At 33.7% G+C, this 17,645-nt stretch overlaps 1 protein-coding gene across 5 annotated transcripts in view; it reads right to left on the bottom strand.

Annotated features, from left to right (window-relative positions):
- Positions 1–17,645, bottom strand: part of LOC110101998 (probable inactive ATP-dependent zinc metalloprotease FTSHI 5, chloroplastic) — a 107,557-nt gene that overhangs the window by 8,506 nt on the left and 81,406 nt on the right. For 2 of the 5 annotated variants that reach the window (XM_028692385.1, XM_028692386.1), the window contains exons 18-19: positions 14,429–14,509; positions 5,783–5,901 (exon numbers count right to left, since the gene is read on the bottom strand). In XM_028692385.1, coding sequence (XP_028548218.1) covers positions 5,833–5,901; positions 14,429–14,509 — 150 coding nt within the window. In that variant the 3' untranslated portion in view covers positions 5,783–5,832. Of the gene's footprint in view, positions 1–3,536; positions 3,890–5,076; positions 5,612–5,721; positions 5,902–14,428; positions 14,510–17,645 lie in introns of those variants that run through there. The other 3 variants (XM_020830120.2, XM_020830119.2, XM_020830118.2) reach the window with 3 other exon arrangements.

Raw genomic sequence — 17,645 nt, forward strand, 5'->3', positions numbered from 1 at the left:
GATAAGACCACCTATTTAAGCCACTTCACATTTCCCATTGAACTTTATTTTGCACTTAAATTTAACACAACATCTCATCACCTATGATGACTCATATCTTACTATAAATTAGGTGAATGAGAAATATAAAGGATCAAATAAAAAATAATATGATCTACACGAGAAACTAAAACTATTGAAATCTTAAAGGGGGAAGAATATTAGCCAACAGAATTTTGAGGAAAGACTATTTTTTTTAATTAATTTTAAGAAAAAAAATCAAATAATTCTCTAAATTGCACAAATAATTATTTTTAACTAATTGTAAATACTTTACTGTATTCTTCATAAAAATTACACTTTATTTCAATTTTATGTCCCTTTATAACCTAGGGAATGGATTTACTTCTCTCTTTTCCTCAAGTAATTGGATAGAAATGATCGGCTATTTTATCAACTGGCTTGACGTAAAAATTTTTGGTCATAATTAATATAGTAGCTATCCACAACTTTAGATGTCATTTGTCGGAAAAATTATTACGTGCGGTGTTCGAACACATCCGGAGACTAATTCGGATGCGCCATATCACCCAATACACAATGTATTGGGTGACGTGAGGCTTCCAGATTGGCCTACAAATGCATCCGGACTACGCACATAATAATATCTCTATAAGAGAACCAATTTTTTTAAATAAAAAAACAAAACTAGAGAAGTTTTCCTAAGTTTACCTCAATGCATCATCCCAAAACTAATGGTCAAAGTCGAAGTTAAACAAAAAGCTATTCTCAATCTCCTCCAAAATAAATATTTGAAATAAGAAATAAGAAAGATTTAGCCTAACCAATGTCAGATTTACAAGAACTGTTGCCTGATCTTATATGACTTAACATTAGGAACTCGAACGGATCATTTGCTTAGCTATTAGGCTAACAAATATGAGATCTTTCAACTTACTGAAAGAAGTTGCCATTTCTAAAGGAAGTTTCCAAGTTGCTGGGAGGAAGTTGCCTACTTAACTGTAGATCTATCAATATTGGACCTGACCCAAAAATCCGACCCAAAAATTTCGGATTTGAATTGACTCGATCCCGAAGCAGGTCAGGACCCGTATGCAAAATATAGATGAACATAGAAATTACATCATAAATTTGAACTGATTCAGTTTAGTTTTGAATCAAGCTCCTGAGATATTTAGCCATACAGATCCCACCCTTCTATTCCTCAAAGAAATTTAATAAACTTTCCAACTTCACTCTTTAAATACTTTATTTCTTTTAATTGTTTCTTAAGAATCCTTAATCTAATTCTTCAAGACATTGAACTTGAGCAAGAGAGCGAGTAAAATACAATATTTTTTTAACAAAATCTCATAGAAAGGAACTCATAGATCTAGATGAAACTACTCTCTAATTAAAAGCAAAAAATGACTTGGGAGAACTCGCTGGCCAAAACAGTAAAATTCTTATTCTTCATATCATAAGACTTGTTGTCAATGAACATCACAATATTACTCATCACATAAGAAGAAAACTTTGAACTTGAACTCACAAAACTCACAAAGGCTTTTAGACTATTCAATAGTGGCAGCCACCCCTAAAAGGAAGATGAGAACAACAATCTAGAACAGAAGAAAGAGAGAACTCAAAACTCTAAAATGGAAAAAAAAAAAGGTTTGTTTTAATTAAATTTACATTAGAAATTCAAAGTATAATACATACAAATCAATTATGCATATTCAATCCAAATTATAAAGCATATCACCGTAACATATAATTAATTCAAAGTTTAAACATTATAATTAAAGAAAATTCATCATGTTAATTTATTTTAATATGAAGACATATCATATACGACAATATATATCATACAATATGATCCTAACAATAGTTTTCATCTCTTAAATAATCAATTTGCTTGTCTTGTTACTTTTGAAATCAAAACTAATTGTATAGTACAATCTCTGATCAACCAATACAATTTGTTCTAAAATTTTCAATTATACTTTATTTGATTTTATTAATTTTCAATTCAAATCATGTTAATCCTCTTGATATCTCAACACCTGAAAATTCATAATAGTATTTTACTCAATAATTAATAAATAACATAATTTTGCATTTTGACGCTTGATCTTACTGGCAGACGAGCTAACTAGAACTAATCACATTGCCGGCTTATTTTAAGTCATGATGTGCTTCTTAATTGAAGCCGTTAGAGCCTTGTTGGCAGAATATTTATTTCCTAAATATTTTTTGGTTGAAGCGGTTAGTACTGCATGTTATGTTCTAAATAGGGTGAACATAAAGTCTAAATTGAATAAAATACACTATGAGCTTCTTAAGGTGATAACACCTAATTTATTACATTTGTATGTTTTTGGATGTAAGGTGTTTATACATAATAATGAAAAATCTTCTTTAAGAAAATTTGATCCAAAATCAGATGAAGAAAATTTTCTTGGATACTCTAATGATGGAAAATTGTATAGAATATTTAACAAAAGAACTTTGATAATTGAGGAGACCACACATGTTGTATTCGATGAGTCTGACATTTTGAAAGAGCAAAGTTTTGAAGAGGATGATATAGAAAATAACTTTATCTTGACATACAAATTCAAGCTTGATCCAATTTGTCAACTTGAACTCAGATTCAATAATTCACCCACACTAGAACCAATTTGCCAAAAGTTTTAACTTACCCAAAAGAATATTCTCATTAAATTGCCAAAATGTACCATTCTTAAAGCTAAAATCACTAGAAGAAAACATATACTCCTCCATAGAACTTAACAACTGAAGTGAAGCCGCCTAAAGCAAAGCTCACTACAAAACACACCAAAGCAAATTTGTTCTCAATTTGAATTGCCTAAAGGGATATAGAACATTTAACTACATTAAAAAGTTGCACTAACATATAAGGCTGTGGGGGTGTTCTCAATAGGGGTGTCAATATTTGACACGACTCGAAAACTCGACTCGAACCTGACCCAAAAATTCCGGGTTAGGTCAGCCCGAACCCAAAATGAGTCGGGTTCAACAATTTGACCAGTTTCAAAACCGGGTCGGGTTAACCCTTTGACCCGAAAAATCGAGATTGACTTCTCTTAGCCCCAAAAAGCGGAGTTTGACCCATTTTTTGACTTGAAAACTAGCAACTTTTTCATGTTCGCGAGTCATTTAGGTCGTATTAGGTTGATCCGGACCTGAAGCGGGTCGGGTTTGGGCCCAAAAAACCGACCCGTTTGCATAAACGGTTCGGGTTCGTGTTGATCCGAATAGTGCCGGATCAATTTCGAGTTTGACCTGATCCGACCCGTGACCTAAATTGACACCCCTAGTTCTTAGTGTGTGTTGTTTGTGCTGTTTTATATCGATTTGTTATTTCAGCCTATGGTAGAGAACAAAGTAAATGATAAAAATGCTTTGAATTGCTATAAATAATCCTATAAGCTGTGAAAAGAAACCACAATTGCAAGCTATAATTAATGAACTATAAACAACAAGAAGGATACAAAAGAGGTGCAATTCTCACAAAAGTAACTATCATCAAGGACAAATAAAACAATACCTCCATAAGTATATTCAAATAAACGATTACAAGTCAGGAATACAGTTCTAGAATATATTCACATACATTATTTGAAGAATGAAGATTATAGATTCTTATCACCTTAATTAATTCACAAAGAAGCAATTCTTCAGAAAGAAAAGAGAGAAAGCTAAGAACTTTTTGTTTGCATATGTTTCAATCAGTCCAAGAAAGGTTTCTTTGTGCAATGAATGAGGACTATTTGGCTGTTTGCATAATCAAACAATGGAAGAATTTAGAGTGAACATAAGCTACTAAGTTTTCTTGAAATGGTTTCAGATACAGGAAATGGGAAATTGTGGTGCCTATTCCATCCTACAAAGAAAACATGTATGCAAACTTAGGATCTATTTGAAATGGCTAAAGCTATTTATAAAATTAGTTGTGAAATTACTGTGAGGAAAACAACTTAGCAACACCAGTTGTAACGAGCAACTTTCCACCACAAGTTTTTTAAAAGCAGCAGAAACATAATTGCCAAATGAAATTGTGATTGTTATGTGACAAGCAAAGTAGTACAAAAATTGTGCCAAATAGACCCTTGAGTCATAACCTATAATTTTTTAATAAAGAAGGGGGGGCATTTTTTAAAATTTATAAGAAAAAATCAAGCTTCTAATTCTCCATAATAAAATTATGATGGAATCTACAATAACAACAATAAGATATAAATACCAACTAAATGAACCTAAATAAAATTGTGATTTTGTACATTGATATTTTATCTATTATTTACTTTTTTAGAGATGATTGAATTAGGGTTAGCTTACCAGCCAGGAAAACTTTCCATGGAAAAGGGCAAAAATTTGAAGGAAGAAAAAAAAAAACTACAAAAGAAACAAAGAAGAAAAGAATAAGGAATTAGTACTGTTCATCTAATAGCAACTTTTGCAAACAATCCAAAAACAAATCTCTGCTACCATAACAGCATTGATTCTGTGCACATCTAAGAACTATTCCCAAAAAGCCAAAGCCGAATTTTGTCTGTGAGAATATGATGCAATTAAATAGATACCTTTTTCACTCACAATAAATCAAAATGCATATTATGAATTAAGTGGTCAGAAGCAACACAAAAAATTAGAATACAGGACATGATGAAGAAATAATAAAGCGTAATGCTCATAATGAAAACAAGGAGATTACATTTCTCTAAAGCATTTATAATGTCCTCTCACTAAATAAAGCACATGATGGAATGCACAAGAAAACTTAAGATAATTTTTGTATAATTGTATTCAAGCATAATAATTATGTGGGTAGGAGCCTAAACTTGAATATATATATATATATATATATATATATATATCTCATATAATAACTTTTTCCACACAAACCAAAATGTAAAGATCATTGATTAGGCCAAGGAGAGTTGTGTAAGGAATTTAAATTCAATAAACCAATTGATATAGGAAAGGAAAGTTCATCAAAAACTCCTGCAGTGCAAATATTTTCCAAAAACTTAGTAATAAAGTGCGCCATAAAATTAATTATCAAAATACTAGAAAAAGCCATAAAAATTAGATGAGCACAAAAAACAATCTAGTGTGTGCTTTACATGAACTTGGTAGCATCAGAAAAAAAAAAAAACCGTTATAAAAAGCACAAAAATCAACTTAGATGACATTCCATACATCACCATGCAAAAGTTGTCAAGTGGCTTACAAAAAAGAATCACAAGTCATAATTCATAAATCAATAAAATTCCAAGTGAAAACAGTCTGACTCCACACAAGCTTTAGTTGTACCTATGGAGGTCACCAGCCGAATGAATATGCTAGTTGTCACACAGAAACTTCCCAAATATTCTTGATATATTAATACGTTAATGAAAACCATATCTTTCATAGCACCACACAGAAAATTCCGTCCATGAAATCTCCTTATAGGACCAAAACAAAGGAGATTGGCAGCATCAAGCATGCCCTTTCTAGGGCATACAGATAATAGAAACCTCCGGCCTTCATCATCATCATTAAGCTTAATCCCAATTTCTTTTCACCACTTTTGGCGTAAATTTTGCAATTGGTTTTCAGCCTAAAATCAAATCTTAAGCATTAACTACCTTATTTATGAAAATGCAGAAATAACAAAACTTTATATTCATAAAGTCTGTAAAACAAGAGAGAAAAAATAAAATCACTAACCAAAAGTAAGATTGAAGATTTTAATGAATATAAAATGAGAACTCGGGGAAGGACTTCTCACAGGACTGAACGCAAAAGGAGAACTCATTATCACTCCATGACCTCGAATCTTTAGGCTGCACCCAAAAATGCTATAGCTGCTGCATTGCCATTACCTTCAAGAGACCTTTCCGGTGCAATCTGCACAAACGAAATCAATTTTGAACAGTTCTCATAATAATGGAATATCTCATATAAATCAAATAGAAAACAATAATCATAATGAAATTAGCTGAGAAATCTTAGTGAAGAAGGACAAAATATTTAATCTTCTAATAAAATCATTCCCAAATTTTCTTTGTTTTTCAAACAAGTATAATGGTTCACAGTTTTTTAATCGACAACAATTAAGATGGAAAAAATCAAGGCATCGCTGTATTACAGGTTCCATGCAACCCAGGCATTATAGCCAGGTTGTTCTTGAAATCCAAGCATGTTTGTGTGGGTTTACGATAACCCAGGTATTATTAACTCAGGAAGTGATGCATGGGTTTCTGAAAAAGCAAGCATTAAAATTCAGTTCTAATAAATTTATTTAACAAAATAAAAATAAATCAAAACCACATTTGGCAAACTCGCTGAAGCCGGCAGATAAATGATGCTGCGATTGGGAGCTAGTTGGCATGCAATAGCTGTTGATTTTGATGAAGCTTATTGCTCTGAGAAGGTAATTAAAATTTTAAATAATCAAATTATTAGTTAATTAGGTCAAAGGACGTTTTTTATGAACCTATGAAATTTTGGAGATGTATTTACCCAAAAGCCTAAATCTTTTTTTTTTCCCACAACAAAAAAAAAAACAAATTAAGTGGAGTCATAAAAATTTCTCAAAAAATTTTGGGAACATATAAGGGCACTTAAAAATATCTAATGCATGATTCATCTACAAACTAAAATAAAAATGAATCATTCCAATGGCAATCCTATAAAACTATGCTTTATGAGCAAAGCGAAGTGATGCACTAGCTCTGCATATTGCTGGTCTGCAAAGTGCAAGCTTAAAGCAACGTGCACATATAGCACCCTTTGTCGTGAAGCATTGTAAAGTTGCACAGTTAGCTCTGACTCATAATGAAATCCTAATTCATATTTCAGGATTTGATTCAACATTTTCCATAATAACTAAAGCATGAGCATTCGCTTCTCGCTAATTCTCAAAGTTGTTGATTTGTTGCTCGTTGGTTCTCAATTGTCGCCTATTAGAACTAATTTCATCACGATCATTCACCTATCAGTTTTTATACACTTCTCAAGAGTTCTTACTATTGGTGTTGGTAGCTTCTCATTCGTATGCTTCTTCTCAAGAATGCTCTGTACATATTTCAATGTCTTATCTTCATAGACTTTCTAGTTTCAAGTTGCCTTCATCTATAATAAATTAGAATCTAAATCTCACAAGTATTATTGAATTATATATATTATCTAAACACTTCATTCTTTCCATATTTGTCAACGACGAATGATGCACCACAGTGCAAAGTTTCCCGTTGAGCAATGACGTGTATATATATATAATACCATTAAATAATAAACAATGGTAGATTTGAGAAAAAAATTAAGTATAAATATCTTCCCCAAGTAGGAAAGATGACAACTTTAAATCCTACATAAAACTACATCAAATGATTTGAGCAAGATTTAAGCATAAATTTACCAAAATCATGCCAAATAGCAAATATTACATCTTTAAATCCTACAAAAAATTAAATCCTTTGATTTTTTGATATTTTATTATTTTAATGTTTAATTAATTAATACTTAATTATGATATTAATATATAAACTTTAAAAATTTTAATTAAAAATTATAATTTATAGCATGTTAACAAACATGATGTGTTGTGCCAACAAATAATGACGTATGTGCGCCGCGTCTTGCTATGTGCCATGACATGTGTCATTTTGTGCCATTGACATGTATGATTCTTTCTATCATCCATTTTCTTTTTCTTTTGAAAAGTTGGAAATTACAGCTACTAAATACATCATATATTTGCTAAAAATTACTATCTAATGGATTTTACTTTGGCTAGTTATTATTATTATTATTATATATTAAAATTATTAATTCCGTTTGCTCTTTGCTCATTGAAGCTAAAAGCAACCCTTATTCAGAACATTATGCCTTAAAACACTACTCAAAGGTAGCAACCATAAATTTCAAGTGTACAACTTCATTAGAACCAATCTTACCCCTGAATAACCAAGTTCTCATTTTTTGTTGCTTTGTTCATTTTTGTTTTCTTGAATATGAGTATATACATGAAAAGGTTGAAGTAGCTCCAAAATGTTTTAAAAGGAGAAATCGGGAATCGAGGCGTTTTGTCTAAGCGAGACGAGGCGTAAGCCTCGAGACGGATCGAGGCGTAAGCCTCAAAATGGTAAAAATAAGCTAATGTAAAATTATAAATAATGATAAAAAATGACAAAATATTAAGTCAATTATGAACTTGAAAGAATATCGTTGATGTTTATATCTAAAAAGGAAAAAAAAATCAAAATATGTAATTTACATTTAATTTATATTAATTAGGCTAGTTATATTAATATTTAATTAATAATTATATTACTAATTAGTCAATTACGTTAAATTAGATAATTAATTTATGCACTAATTATACTATTAATTATTTATTTAATTTGTTTAATTATTAATATTTTAAATTATATTAACTAAGTTAATCAATAATAACTTGGTCATGTCTATGGTTTGCCTTTCATCTTCTCTTTTCGTCCTTGCTATTCGGCTTCGTTGCTTCACAGGAGGTGAAGAGATTGCACACGTCACTTCTTTGGCTCCTTCGTGGCTATCCAACTTCGCTCCTTCGACGACTTTCCCTTCCTATCAGATCGTAAGTTATGACATTTTGATCAAAAGAAACAACGGGAGCTCGCTGGCTTTGAAGGTAAATTTCTCCTTTTCGAGGTGCTTCCTCGAGACGCCTCAGCGCCTCATGCCTTGAGGCGTACGTCTCCGTGGAAAAAGGTGTAAGCCTCGCTCGAACGTTCGAGGCTTAAGCCTCAGTTCGCCCGACCTCTGCCTCAATTCGAAGCACGCCTCGAAGCGTCCTCCTCGAATGCCTTTTTAATCCATGGTTCAAGTGGCAGATAAGATTAGAGACCGTGAACTTGGATGGTTTGGTCACATAACACGTCGGCCTTCCGATGACCCGTTTAGGAGAGTGGATGTATTAGATTTGGCAGATCTTAAGAAAGGTAGAAATAGATCTAAAAAGACTTGTTTAGATAAGAAATAACTTTTTTTAATCAGATTTAAATGAAAATTTGAACCTTAACATAACACAATGGATAAAAAAGGATTAATGTAGCCAACCCTACGTAGCATGATAAAGGCTTGATGATGATGTTTTTGTTGTTCTTTTTTTTTTCTTGAAGACGGTGTGAACCCATGAGCCATATATTGGTTAGGGGTATTTTGTTTGCAAGTATTCTAAACTCATGCATTTTGAAAATGCAATGTTTTCTAATTGCTCAAAACTATTTGGTGTTTGTAAAATAAATACCAGGGAACTATTTTTTTCTTCTTCCTGTTAATTTTTTTCTACAATAAGGAATAGAGCAGATCAGCACAACTAAATATATGTGAGAAGTTAATAGCATAAACACACCATAATATCAAATATAAACATAGTTATAATTGCACATCAAAATTTAAAAAAAACCACAATATATTTTGATTTACTTATGTTTCTAGACCAAATATTTTTGTAAACAAAATAAAATTAAAATTAAATAAAATCATCAACTATTTGATCAACATAAAATTTCATTATACCTGCACATTTATCAAAATCGCATATTTAAAGTGTATAATTTATTAATTAATGCATGAACGTTAAATGAGTTGCTAAATTGAATGGAGATGTTTCGAAAGAAAATAGAATAAAATGAACTTCTGGCTAAAGTTATCTATGATCCATGTAAGAGTAACTCAAATTAAACTAATTCAATTTCAGTATTGAATTGAAATCACAAAAAAACCCAAACCAGCACTACTCTTTTGGGGATGTTATGTAAAACCTATGATGCACGAACACGGACACGGCGACACGGACACGACACGGACACGGGACACGGCTTTTTTTTAAAATATAAGACACGGGTACGGCGCGGACACGACAATACATTTTTTTATATAGTGTATATATATTAATGCAATATCATATTAAAAATGACAAATAATAATAAATGAATGACATGATAACTTGTCTAGCTTATAATATAAAATATCTAGTACAACCACAAAAATATAAGCAAATAATAACTTACTACAACATCAAGCATTCAAGCTTCAACTATTAGGATTAGCTTTAGAGGTTTGTTTTTGGCCTTCAATATCATCATCATTGAATATCACTACTTTCAACTCTGTTTCAACAAGAGAAAGATTTGTAATTGTGCAAAAAGAGAGGAGATGAAAATACCTTTACTGCCAAAGAGAAATGAAAATGAAAATATTCGATGAATGGGTATTAAATGCAGTCGTTGATTTGGTGTTGTGGATATGAAATAAGAAATTTAGTTTAAATTCGCAAAATATAAGAAATTATATTTTAAAAAAATTATAAAATATTTAAGATACGCGTGTCCGTCCAATTTATTTTTAATTTTTTTTAATAGGACACGTTTTCGGCGTGTCCAACGCGTGTCGGAGGAGTGTCGGACGAGTGTCGTGTCGGACACTGCACGCCTCTTTGAGGAGAAGTGTCGGTGCATCATAGTGTAAAACTGAGTGAAAATAAAAAGAGAGCAACAAGGACGCCAAGGCTAGTAGCAAGGTGATATTAAACAATAGGAAAAAAGGAAAATAATTGCTGAAATAGAAAATCTACTGATTAATTTTAGGTTTTAAATTTTTAATGAATGAAAACACAATAAAAACACTCGATATTGCTAGGAGATGAAAAGAAATAGCAAGAGACAAACAATCCTCTATGTAAAACTGATTTATTTCTTACTTGCTCACTTTCGTAGGTTGTGCTTCACATTGCTAAAAGACTAAAATGCACAAATTCAAACACTTGATTCACCATCAACACCTTACCATATCAAGTAAATAATTGTTTTAAACAATAACAATCCAATTCCCCCCCCCCTCTTCACACATTTATAAGTTAAATTTAGCTTTTAGGGAATGATTAAGTCATGAAAGTAGTGTCCAGTTTTCCGGTTTCTAATGTGTGGTTTGTGCGTACATCAGCCTGCAAAATAAGAAACACTAACTGATGCGAGCAAGAATTAGGAGAAAGCCTAATTCTTGCAAGCAAAAAGACAACTCTTCCTAGGATAAAAAAATAACACAAAATACTAAAAAAGACACCTTTTTATAATATAAAGGGACGATTACAAACGACGCTTACAAACTTAGAAAATAAAGACACCTTAAACACCTAAACTTGCTTTGCCTTGAGAAGAAGGATACAAGTGACGTCGAACTTGCGGAGAGACGAATGAGATAAGAAGCTGAGACGAAGGAGGAGAAGCTCGCAAGCTTTCTTAAGAGAGGAGAGGAAATGGAGCAAGCTCTCAAGCTTTTCCACGACGAAACCCGCAGGTTTAGGCTCCAAAAATCATTCACATATCATCCTTTTTTCCATCTCAAAACATCTCTAATTTATAGGCAAAAGGAAGAAGCTAAACAACCACAACACCTCCAATCAATTTTAGGGAAATGAAAGGCCAAAAGACACCACAACATCCCACAAAAACTGCACAGAAAACAGGGAGAAAAAGCTACGGGAAACCCAACCAGCAAAGCCACAGAAAGCCCAGCCAGTAAGGGACCCGAGGAGCTAGCACAGAAAACGGGGCAGAGACTCACAGGAAAACAGCCAGGGGAAAACCAAGATGGAGAAGTCACGGGAACAGCAATAGCCATGGGAAAACCGAGAAGGCAAAGGGGAAGGGAAGAGACACAAGTCCAATCCACAATAATGAGAATACCTTTTAGATTTTATGAGCTATGAAGTGAATTTATTCCACCAATTATTGAGCTAAATAATTTGAAGAGGCTAATTAATGAGTTGATTCTAGTAGAACTTACAAAAATTTCAACTCAACTTATTTTGACCCCCCCCCCTTGCCTACATCAAATTCTCCTCCGGTTGAAAAAGCTCATCTCCAGATGAGTTGTCTTCAAAATTTTGGAGATCCGACATTTCAGACTCTTGAATTAGAATGTCATACTTTCGTTTGATAGCTTCCATTTCTCGTTCAAATTCTGCTAGAAGTGAACGCTTCTTAGATTCGAATCTCTCGTCACATAATTGCAGTTGTTCTTGAATCATTAAAAGCTCAAACTATAGAGGATCTGAAGAATCTGCATGATGAGGAATCCCTTTTGTTGTTGGAAGATTGTCACCTGGATTACTTGGCTGTTTTTTATTTTCAAAATTTAAACACATAAAACAAAGACACAAAACCTAGAAAGACACCAACCAAAGCTCTGATACCAATTTGATGCGAGCAAAAATTAGGAGAAAGCCCAATTCTTGGAAGCAAAAAGACAACTGCACAGAAAACAAGGAGAAAAAGCTACTGAAAGCCAGCCAGCAAAGCCATGGAAAGCCCAACCAGCAAGGGACCTGAGGAGCCAGCACAGGAAACGGGGCAGAGACTCACGGGAAAACAGCTAGGGGAAAATCGAGATGGAGAAGTCACGGGAACAGCAACAGCCAGGGAAAAACTGAGAAGGCAAAGGGGAAGGGAAGGTACACAAGTCCAATCCACAATAATGAGAATACCTTTTTGATTTTATGATCTAGGAAGTGAATTTATTCCACCAATTATTGAGTTAAATAAGTAGAATAGGCTCATTAATGAGCTGATTCTAGTATAACTTACAAAAATTTCAACTCAACTTGTTTTGACCCCCCCCCCCCCCCCCCCCCCCCCCTTGCCTACATCACTAACCTTGCTCTGGCGCATCCATTTAATATAACTTAATGGTAAAGAGAAGAGTGGTTATCCATCATGCACAGGATGCTACAAGCCTAAGAAAACAAAAAAGAATATTAAGGGATTGTTTGGTTGGCTGAAAAAAGAATGCATTGTATTTGAAATGCTTTGGAGTTGTTTGGATATGTACAAAATAAATGCAAGTTTTTACTCTTTTTTTAATTTGGTTTGAAGTAAATTGAATGCAGTGCAAAGTTCAAAATTGTGGTGATTGGTGGAAACTGACAGTGGCTGGCAGAGGGTGGAGGGGGAGGGGGGGTGTGGTTTGGTTTTTTTTTTTTTTTTTTTGGGGGGGGGGGGGGGGGTAATGAAGGTGACCGGTGTACTTGAAAGTCAATCAAATTAGAGGAATTTCAAATACACTAGATTTGAAGATGGTGAATTTCTTTTACTTCAAAATTTTATCCTGCATCCCTTTATATTTCAAACCAAACACCAATATTTCTAAAACCTTTGTATTTAAAATACTTTACACTTTTTAACAGCAAACCAAACAACCTCTAAATTAGCATAAAATAATGCACAATTGAAGGTGGATAGAATCAAGGATCTCTTCTAGAGTTCATGAACATTATTCTAGGAAGGCACAACAACCACAACTAGAGCCAATATAAGCTTGGCAAGTGCATAGAGGCTTTTCCATTTTATGGTTTGTTTAAAGGATTTGAACTTAAGAACTCCAGACAAGCAAAAATTGTTTAGTTAATGACCAGATCAATCGGGTATAGAGATCCACACAAATAAGTCAGATTTTTTTACTTGACACAATATATGAGGTCAAGTTTGTGGTTCCTAAAGTTTCATGTTAGTAGAAGAATTCCAACATGTTTTGCCATTATGCAACTGAGGAATCAGGCAGCGTTACAGATATATGCACAAACAAAATATATATACACACACTTTATAAACTTCAACGCACATATGAAACTTCATAGAAGAAATATGAAAGAAACAAACAAAATGAGAAGATTGTCGCGGAAAGTTTTCGGTGTATTTCAAAATCATCCAAATAGGAGGAATTCCAAATACATTAGATTTGAACTAGATTGTGAATTCCTTTTACTTCAAAATTTTACTTTGCATTCCTTTTATTTCAAACCAAATATCAATATTTTCAAAACCCCGACATTTGGAATACTTTACACACCTTTTACAACAAATCAAATAGCCCCTAAATTAGCATAAAATAATGCACAATTGAAGGCAGATAGAATCACGGATCTCTTCTAGAGTTCATGACCAGTATTCTATTAAGATACAACAGCCACAACTAGAGCCAATATAAGCCTGGCAATTGCACAAGAGGCTTTTCCCTTTTATGGTTTGTTTAAAGGATTTGAACCGAAGAAGCCCAGACAAGAGCAAAAATTGTTTAGTTAATGACCAGATCAGTTGGGTATAATGAACCACAATAAATAAGTCAGATTTCTTCACTTGACACAATATATGAGGTCAATTTTGTCGTCCCTAATGTTTCATGTAAATAGAAGAATTCCAACATGTTCTGCCATAATGCAACTGAGGAATCAGGTAGCATTACAAAATATATATACACTTTATAAACTCCAAAGCATACGTGAAATTTCGCAGAAGAAATATGAAAGAAACAAACAAAATGAGAAGATTGTCGCAGTAATCCCAGCTAATCTAGTGATATTAACAAAGGATTATTGTTGTTAGTAGAAAATAACCTCCTTATACTTCTGTTTTAGAATTGTGAAAGGCTCTTCCTCACGAATTCCATCATTTTCCTCAAATATACTGATCAATTCCTGGAAAGAAAAGCATGTCAAAGTGTGAAAAGGATATGTAAAAATGCAAGCAATAATCAAAAAGGAAAAATTTGAATGAATTTTCTCTTGTATGAGCGCAATTATTTATTCAATATTTAGTAAAATTCTGATTATTCTCAAAGTTTAGTAGCAATTAAACAGAAACTTTATGATATTGTACAAATTTGAGGTAGAGAATTTGCTTTCTTGATTAACCATTGGTCTCTTACAGCCACATAATATAAGAATAATAACATACATCAGTTCTAAATAAACAAACATTAAAGAGAAACCAAGATGGTGAACAAGAGTGTGGAGACTTATTGAGATGTTTTGTATCACAAACACCCAAGAATTACGTGAAGTGGTTACCTTGGGCCAAGTACTGGAATAGTATATACTACCATAGAGCAGTGCAAAGTAAACCCTTCAAAATCCTTTATGACAAAGAACCTCCTCACCTGGTATACTACGGGACCAAGAGCACTCCAGTTTCATCAATGGAACAACAATTGGATGAACGTGCTAGGATATTGGAAGAGTTAAAGGGGAACCTATGTAGAGCACAACAAATTATGAAGAAGCAAGCTGGCGAGCATAAAAGGGATGTGCAGCTTGAGGTAGGTGATAAAGTGTATTTGATGAATCAACCATATAGATAGAAGGCCTTAACTCGAAGAATAAATGAAAAGTTATCTCCATGGTACTACGGGCCTTATGAGGTTGTGGAGAGGATTAGTGCCATGTCATATCGTTTGCAGATATCCCCTACTTCCACTATACACCAGTGTTCCACCTGGGGAAAGTTATTGGAAACCACAATCCATTAACGATGTTGTTGATGACCTTGACAAAAGAAATGGAAGTGATTCTAGAGCCAAGGGATGTAAAAGGAGTGCATTCGATGGTAAGAGCTAGAGAAGTGATCAAGTTGAAGGATTTGCCCGACTATAAAGCAATATGGGAAATGTACTGGATGATTCAGCAGCAATTTTCTTTGTTCCACCTTGAGGACAAGCTGGCACTTTAAGAGGGGAGTATTAATGGACCGGTTAAGCCTATTAGCCCCGCTAGGGTGAGTGGCATGCAAGAAGATCAAAGGGGATTAATTCTACCTTAAGTTACTTAACATAAAAAACTAAAATTGGGAGGGAATTAGAAAAATTTATTTGAGTAAAGAGGGTTGATTTGAATTCAAATTTGGGAGGTAATTAAGAAAGGTATATTTAAGGAAAGAGGGCAGATTTTAATTCAGATTTGAGAGGGAAGTAAGAAGGTTTATATTAGGTTTACTTGAGTTGTTTTATTTTCATTATGTGAATTGTGTTTTGTTATAATTTTCTTTGGAGTTATTCCAAGTGGCACCTAAGTTTTGTGAAGAGTTGATCTACCTCTCGAATAATAAATCAACTTGTAACTTGGTTTGTTGTGCCGATATAAAAATATGTCTTGATGATTTCTGTTGTGTTTTCTCTTCATTATTGTTATTTAGCTGTGTGGAGCTCAGATCCCCATCAGTTACATATTTAAGTATAATTTACATCTATAATTACATACAATATTTACATCATAAAATTAAATTTATACTGCATTTATAACAAAAAATTAGATAAAAATTGACTTTTTATATTATATAATTAAATAGATAAAAAGCTAAATATTATTAACTAAAAATAAATATTATTTACCTTAAAAAATTAATTAAATTTATGGTTAAGAAAATGTAGTTTCTTTATTTTGAACTTGAAAATTTTACTTTAGTTATTTAGTCGCACATCACTTGGACACTTCGGCATAGTATTATTTATATAGCCTGTGGGCTCCGAAAATTCGGCCTCCCCGCTTTTCTTTTTATTCGGCGAGGGAGTTTTAACTGAATAAGTTCTGAGGTAAATTTTGGAAGCAAGATGGGTTTGTAGATAAGACACTACCAGAGATTTCGCCCTCATTTTGCGAGGACTTTATGATCTGAGTTCTGGTTTCCTATAGGCGCAAGCCCCTATAGTTAATTACCCCTCCCGACAACGAGAGAGAACTTTCGATTAAGGCTAGTCATCAATCAGATACATGGAAATACGTGGTATTTGGCATATAGTAGCAGCATGAACATTTAGAATGGTTGGAGAATTTAGGAATTTGGAGAATTGGAAGATTTGGAGATTTGATATTTAAAATAGAAATTGCACCATCTTGCACTTAAAGCGGATGGTGGGGGAATGGATGATGGGCCCGATCAAGATCCCATGGTTCCGTCGTCCTGGGCCATCGTGGTCCATGGTCTACTTAGCCAGAGGAGGTAATCGACCCTGACAGAAGGATCCTTATCGGCAGCCATGGGTTGCTTCGTCCAAGGAGACCTTGAAGACACGGGTTGGATGTTTGTCTAAGAGGACAAATTTGAATCCACCTTAGCTAACAGAGGACTTTGTGCTCTATCGATCATATCCTATTGATTCATATATCAAGGATTTGATGCCAATAAGGGGCGTATTGGCTCTGGCCATAACCGGTATTTCGTGGTGCCATTTGGCGGCAAAACCACTCAGTTCAGAGGACCCCGGGTCGTCATAACCGTTTATCCTGCGGTCCCATTTGGCGGCAAAACCGCCGGTTAAAAGACACATACCACGTCCTTATCGATAGAAGATTGTTTGAGAATGGATCCTAGTGATATTTTCGACTAGGCATTAGCTCATTGTGAGCCGAAGTTAATTTGAATTTATCCACCTCGGCAAACTGTTGCGGAGGGTGAATGAATTTTGCTTCGAGTGATTGATGGATTGATTTCAGTTTTAAATATCTGGACTTTAGGATTTCTGGAATTTGGATTTTGAATGGATATTTGAGGTTAAATTTGGAAATATTTGGAATGGACCCCCCTGATTAAAATTTACATTCAACACGGCCATCATCGGGGTGTTTGGGATCATTTCTATTTTTAGATTGAACCTTATCGACTCAGCTGAGCTGTTGACCGAGGATCGGGTTTCTCGTAGGCTTTATGCCTTTGCTCATGAATTTTCTTTGTTGAAGGTCTTGAAGGCCTAATATGAATGTATAAGATAAATATTCCGGTCGACTTCGTGACCGCATATTTATCCGATGGTTCGAACCTTGTCTACTCCTATTTACTTTC

The sequence above is a fragment of the Dendrobium catenatum genome, unplaced genomic scaffold, assembly GCF_001605985.2.
Source record: "Dendrobium catenatum unplaced genomic scaffold, ASM160598v2 original_scaffold_186504, whole genome shotgun sequence".
In the NCBI taxonomy this organism is placed as follows: domain Eukaryota; kingdom Viridiplantae; phylum Streptophyta; class Magnoliopsida; order Asparagales; family Orchidaceae; genus Dendrobium; species Dendrobium catenatum.